Source organism: Bidens hawaiensis, unplaced genomic scaffold, assembly GCF_021521415.1.
Source record: "Bidens hawaiensis isolate Kalapana, Puna unplaced genomic scaffold, B.hawaiensis_p1.1 tig00038154_1, whole genome shotgun sequence".
NCBI lineage: Eukaryota > Viridiplantae > Streptophyta > Magnoliopsida > Asterales > Asteraceae > Bidens > Bidens hawaiensis.
In genome coordinates this window covers 79913-85502 of record NW_027496692.1, presented here as the reverse complement: position 1 = coordinate 85502, position 5590 = coordinate 79913, and the positions used below count along the sequence as shown (strand labels likewise).

At 37.3% G+C, this 5590-nt stretch overlaps 1 protein-coding gene across 1 annotated transcript; it reads left to right on the top strand.

Annotated features, from left to right (window-relative positions):
* Nucleotides 1-2757: 2757 nt before the first annotated feature.
* Nucleotides 2758-4008, top strand: LOC143590081 (biogenesis of lysosome-related organelles complex 1 subunit 1-like). Its single transcript, XM_077070673.1, has 3 exons — nucleotides 2758-2934; nucleotides 3013-3218; nucleotides 3892-4008. Exons 1-3 carry the CDS (start codon nucleotides 2781-2783, stop codon nucleotides 3979-3981), a joined length of 450 nt encoding a protein of 149 aa, XP_076926788.1. The 5' UTR covers nucleotides 2758-2780; the 3' UTR covers nucleotides 3982-4008.
* The last annotated feature ends 1582 nt before the right edge of the window (nucleotides 4009-5590 follow it).

Below are 5590 nucleotides of genomic sequence, written 5' to 3'. Positions count from 1 at the left end.
GCAGCCGGCCATACCTCCTTGGAAACCTACCTTCGGCTATAAATACCCCAAATGGTATGATCATCTGAACATTACATTATCACATTATCATCATAATATACCTGATATCTGCTCTAGCAATCTCTTAATATACTTTTATATTTAAAGAGCAATCTAGTCTGATTCTCACGCCGGAGGGTGGTCACAAGGAGGAACCCCCCCCCCCCCTTCTCAGTGACGAGCTCACGGTGTCTGTTTTGCAGGTTATCAGAAGAACCATCTTCCAAGGGTCTAACCCCTCGTGGGAAACAGCTATCCAACCCCCAGGTTACCAGTAATCTGTCGTGGGTCCGGTTAGTGTTTCTTCACAGCCCTAAATCAATCATCCTGCTTTAGCTAAAGTAAAGAACCCTTAATCAATCCGACAAGCATCCAAGCTCCGGGTAATTCGATTTTGACCTGAATTTGTTGATTCTACAACAGTTTCTATGAGTTTTAACCGCCAATTTGATTTACTTACTTGCAGTTATTTAGGTTCGATCCGGCAATTATAATTATGTTTTCAATCTGAAATGTGAATTTATTTATGTGTAACCGTGTTCTTATTTCCTTTTGTTTCCACCTCAACCGCCTGTGATTTATGCAATACGAATTTGTGAATGCATATGTCAACTCAACTTAACAAATTCCAAACCTTAGACTTATTAACCGAAACAGACTCTTTTTGTTGGATTCAGTAAAAACAAGCTCCACAAAAAGTTCACGCCATTCAAATTTATGATTTGTGTGAAGAATCACTTTAAAATGGAACTAATTATATTTAACAGAACAAAAGAGTTATGTTTTTTATTTTTTTTTTATAAATAGCTCTTCAAGTTTTGATGGTAGCTTGATAGCAGATCACATGATGTATGATCTCACGTACTTTCTACTTTACCAATAAAAGTTTCAGGTACAGTGGGCTGGGTAAAGAGTTTAAATGGGTTCGCATTAAGATGTGTAGTAATAGTTGCAGCTTAGTCGGGTTGGGTAAAGAGTACAAAAGGGTTCGGGCCAAGTTAGTTTACGTAAAAATGGGTGATTTTAGTTGCAGATCACGGGTTGGGTTAACCATAACACGTTATTTAGTTGCAGAATGGACCAGTGTGGCCTATGATACTTACTTTTCGAATAGTTTACAAAATCCGGGTCATTACAATAACATTCTAATTTGTTTTTGTTTAAATAAAGTGCCTTTATATGCGTAACACTTACACATCATGAACTCGACCCATTTAACCGAAATCATCCGTTTGACCTGTTACGGATTAAACGATTAGCGATCGCTTTTACCAAAACATAAAGCATACATGACATTCAAAATTGTACATACATCAATGACACCATCAATACTTATAGGATTGGCCCAGTGGAGCGTTCATTGTGTTGTCATTAGAGGAAATGAACATTTGACCATTCTTAGCCACCTGCTATTGCTACTACATTTTCGGGCTGTCGGGTTAGAGCTTTTGGACTCAAAACATGTAAGTTTCGTATGTGGTATTTTGCCTACATGAAATCTAGGCAATATATAATGTTGAAAAAAGATTAGAATATTTAAAAGTAGTTCCATCTTATTCGAATCAATATATAATTCGTTTTCGTTTAAAAGTAGTTGCCTCTTATTTCAATCAATATAAAATTGTTTTCTTGGGCAGTTTCTATACCTAAATCTTTATAAATTTAATGTTTTTGTATTACAATGTGTGTTTTCCTAATTGGATTTCTTAGTTTAAGTTAAATGTTTGCCAACTTATTGTTGCTTTTGGTTCAAGTTGCAGGCCTTTTTATACAGAAAGGACTGGACTGCATCATCGCATTTGTCTTTCTACTTTTGTTGTTTTAGTGCTTATGTTTTGTTTAGCTAAAAGATTCAATTTAGATTAACACATGTATACAATTTTTTTGTAAAAACATGCGATGCCCGCCACGAAGCGCGGGGAGTATTTCCCGGTTATTTTGTAAACGATGGGTGTACTAGACCCTTGGTTTAAAAAGGCGCGCCTGAGGCGTGAGGCGTGAGGCGCCCGAGGCGTTTTTGAAAGCGCCTTATTTTAGGTAAGGCGCTAAAATACATGAGGCGCCCTGAGGCGCGCATTTAGCTGGTGAGGCGTGAGGCGCTTGAGGCAGCGCCTCATGTGATTCAGTCCAAATTAGATTGAAAATGTAGCTGTTTGGGCCATCTGCTTAAAATAATAACGTTGGGGCTCATCTATAAAACATTACCCAACCCCATTATATATATTTATCACTCTATTTAATTCAAACCACTCTTTAATTTTCATATTCAAAGTTTATCTTCTCCAAATATCAACCTTCTAGTAAAATATGTTTAGTTTTACAAATATGTTTTATCTTTATGATTGATTTTCAAGTAAAATATGTCATGTATAATTAATTTTTAGTATTTTTAAATAAGAACGCCTCACATACGTGAAGCTCTCGCTTCGCGCCTAGCGCTTAGCGCTTCGGATTTTTGAACCAAAACGCCTCGCCTCGCCTCGCCTAACGCCTTTTTAAACCAAGACTAGACCTCCTAACTAAATAAACTTCTGTAAATAGAAGCCAAACGCAATCGGTTATACCTTGAGCTACCAACCATGTAAACACGCAAAGCAATATGCTTAACATCATATTTACCTAACGCCTAGATCAAGAAAGAAACCAAACGGTGCAGCAACAACGGCGCGGTTGCGCCGTGAAAACATCTAGTAGTGTTAAAACTAATAACCACAACATAAACGGATAGTCCAGTTCCCAAAATGAGTTCACCCCGAACACAACTGGAGTGTGCGCGCGTAAAACCGTCATCGGACATCAACCGACCGGACGTACAATCCAGAAGCCTCGAATCTTCGCTTCTCCAGCTAGTCCACGATCATCAAACGGACGCAATACGCCTCCGTGAACACACAGGTGGAATATAATATCTTTTATTTATTTACTTGGGATATGAATTTGATTTTTAATTGCTTAATTTAATGAATTTGAAAGAGAAATCGAAGAAAGAGGCAATTAAAAGCGCTGCACGTGTATCGGATCTGTTAGTTGAGGCGGTTAATGGAGGAGTTGAAGAGTGCTATGTGAATGAGAAGAGAATAGAGGCTGAGATTGGAGCGTTGAAGACGACTGTTATGAGATTTGCCAAGCAGACTGATCAGTGGCTTGCTTCCACTCATGCGATTAATACGGCAGTAAAGGTTCGTTATGTTTATTGTTTTGATACAATTGTTAGTATTTTAGTGTATTTGGATTAATTGGTCGACAATGTATCATAACAAACATTAAGCAAGTTAGGGTTGTGCGGAGCGCACACTTGTTCTAGTTTGTTATGATGTTAGGGGCGAACGAACAGGGTCCAGGGCGCCCCTGGTTGCGGGGTCCTAGGTGCGGCAGCTCCTAACGGGGCCCAAGGGGTTGAGCTTCTGGCTAGGGTTAATACTGCTTCATTAGTAATTTTGGGCTTTATTAATGTTTAAAATTGGAAATGATAACTGCCTTAGAGATAAGAAAATCGTTTACATTTTTTGATCGACATTCTCTCTGGTTCTTCTTCCTCATGAATTTCATACTTTTTTTTTTGTCTCAAGTCAGAGTTTCATCCGATTAAAGTATTTCAAAATTGCTAACAACACATTAAAGGCGGGATATTAATAGGTTATGAATTGAGTTGCATAGATGTGCATGGCTTGTTTCAAACAAGCAAGCTTGGTTTTTGTGACATAGTTATTTTATAAAACGGAGGTTAATTTCCCATTACAAAGCTTTCTTGAAGAACTGTACAGTATAGAGTTCAACTTTTGGTTTTGTGATTATGCTAATAGTTGGACATAGACTTCTTTTTGGTGATGAAATTTGTATATTGTTGTGCAGGAAATAGGGGATTTTGAGAACTGGATGAAGACAATGGAACTAGATTGTAAAAGCATTACCACAGCTATCTCCAACATTCACCGGTCGTGAAATTATGTTAAACTTAACTCATTAAACTCAACTGCGGGTTAGCTACTTACACTGTTTTTTTCCGTTTATTATATTTAGTGGGGTCATTTGTTTATATCTTCAAATCATGAAAAATGCAAACAAAGGGATTGCCGGTTTGCAGTGTTTAGCATTTAGCAACGCTGGCTTGATGATGAATGGGTTATATTGAAGCCATGTTATGTTATAGTGGGTCTTGATAAGTGATATTAGGTTATAATGGGTCGCGTTCTAGTTAAATTAATTGGAAGTATATCACTTCTTTCTGTCTTTGATTCAATTTTTGATTTGAGATTCTTCCATATGCATCGTTTTACTTGTCGTTTTGGTGTTTTATAATCTAACATTTACCGTCTTCCTATGGTTCTGTATATAATTAAATTTGTGTGTTCATGAGTTATGAGACAGATGATGAATCCACAATTATGAGATATTACAGAATTATAATCTGATTATTAATTAAATAAAAAAAGAAAAACAAATTTTAACGTTTTTCCAATGAAAAACTTGAGATTTTAACGGTGTCTTGTCAATTTTTGTTAGTTCGTGCTACAAATGCACCAGTACTGTAGTGTCGTACATATGTGGGCCCTAGTACTTTTAGCCACTGGTGTGGAGCAATTGAGGGACAACCTTTGAGTTATCATTTTTTTTCATTATCTACTGAAAAATGTCGTTTTATTTGTTTCACATTTGATACTTTATCATTAAAATTATGTGGGTTAGGATATAGGTGATCAAATCGGGTTGGTCAAAGGAACCGGAACCGGTTCAGAACCGGTTCCATTAGTCAACATCACTGTTTAAACCGGTTCCATGGTCGAACCGGTTAGGGAACCGAACCGGTTCCCCAACCCTCGGACCCGGAACCGGTGGAACCGGTTCCTAAACCGGTTCTTACACTGTAACCGGTTCCAACCGGTTACAGTGTAAAATATTATTTTTTTTTTCGTTTTTCATTTCCGCTGCTTGTGTAGGTGATGATTTGTGTTCTTCTGATTTCTGAAGAGGCTCATGCTACTTTTGTATCGTGTTACATTTGTTGAGTTTGCTATGTATTATAGTCTTTTGGCTTACGCAAGTCAAATGCTGAAATATAATCAAGAGCGGTGTTATACGATTCGTATTTGTATAACATGTTAAATAAAAAAAACAATTAACATAAAATTCATTTTATTTACTTTAAGAAGTTCAAAAAAAAAGGTTACATGTTTTAAAATATTCAAAAACAAACTAACAAAACATTAAACTTATATTTTGTGACATATTATTTCTATAAAAGCCTTCTTGTTCGTCGTAATTATTGAGTGGCGACTTATTCATCAGAATTACTTGTAGAAACGCCTTCTTGTTCGTCGTGCACTCGAACATCAAGTGGTGTTTCGTCTTCCAGAGTGGTTACGTGTTGAACCCGATCGATTGAGTCCAAGTGATCCTTCAAGCAAATGCACATCTCCACCGACTCCGAATTCAGTCTTGTTCTTCTCACCGATATTACCCTGCCACTAAGAGAAAAAGCAGATTCCGAAGCTACCGTAGAAGCTTGGGCGGTTAGTAAATCACGGGCCATGGTGGCAAGAATCGGAAACTC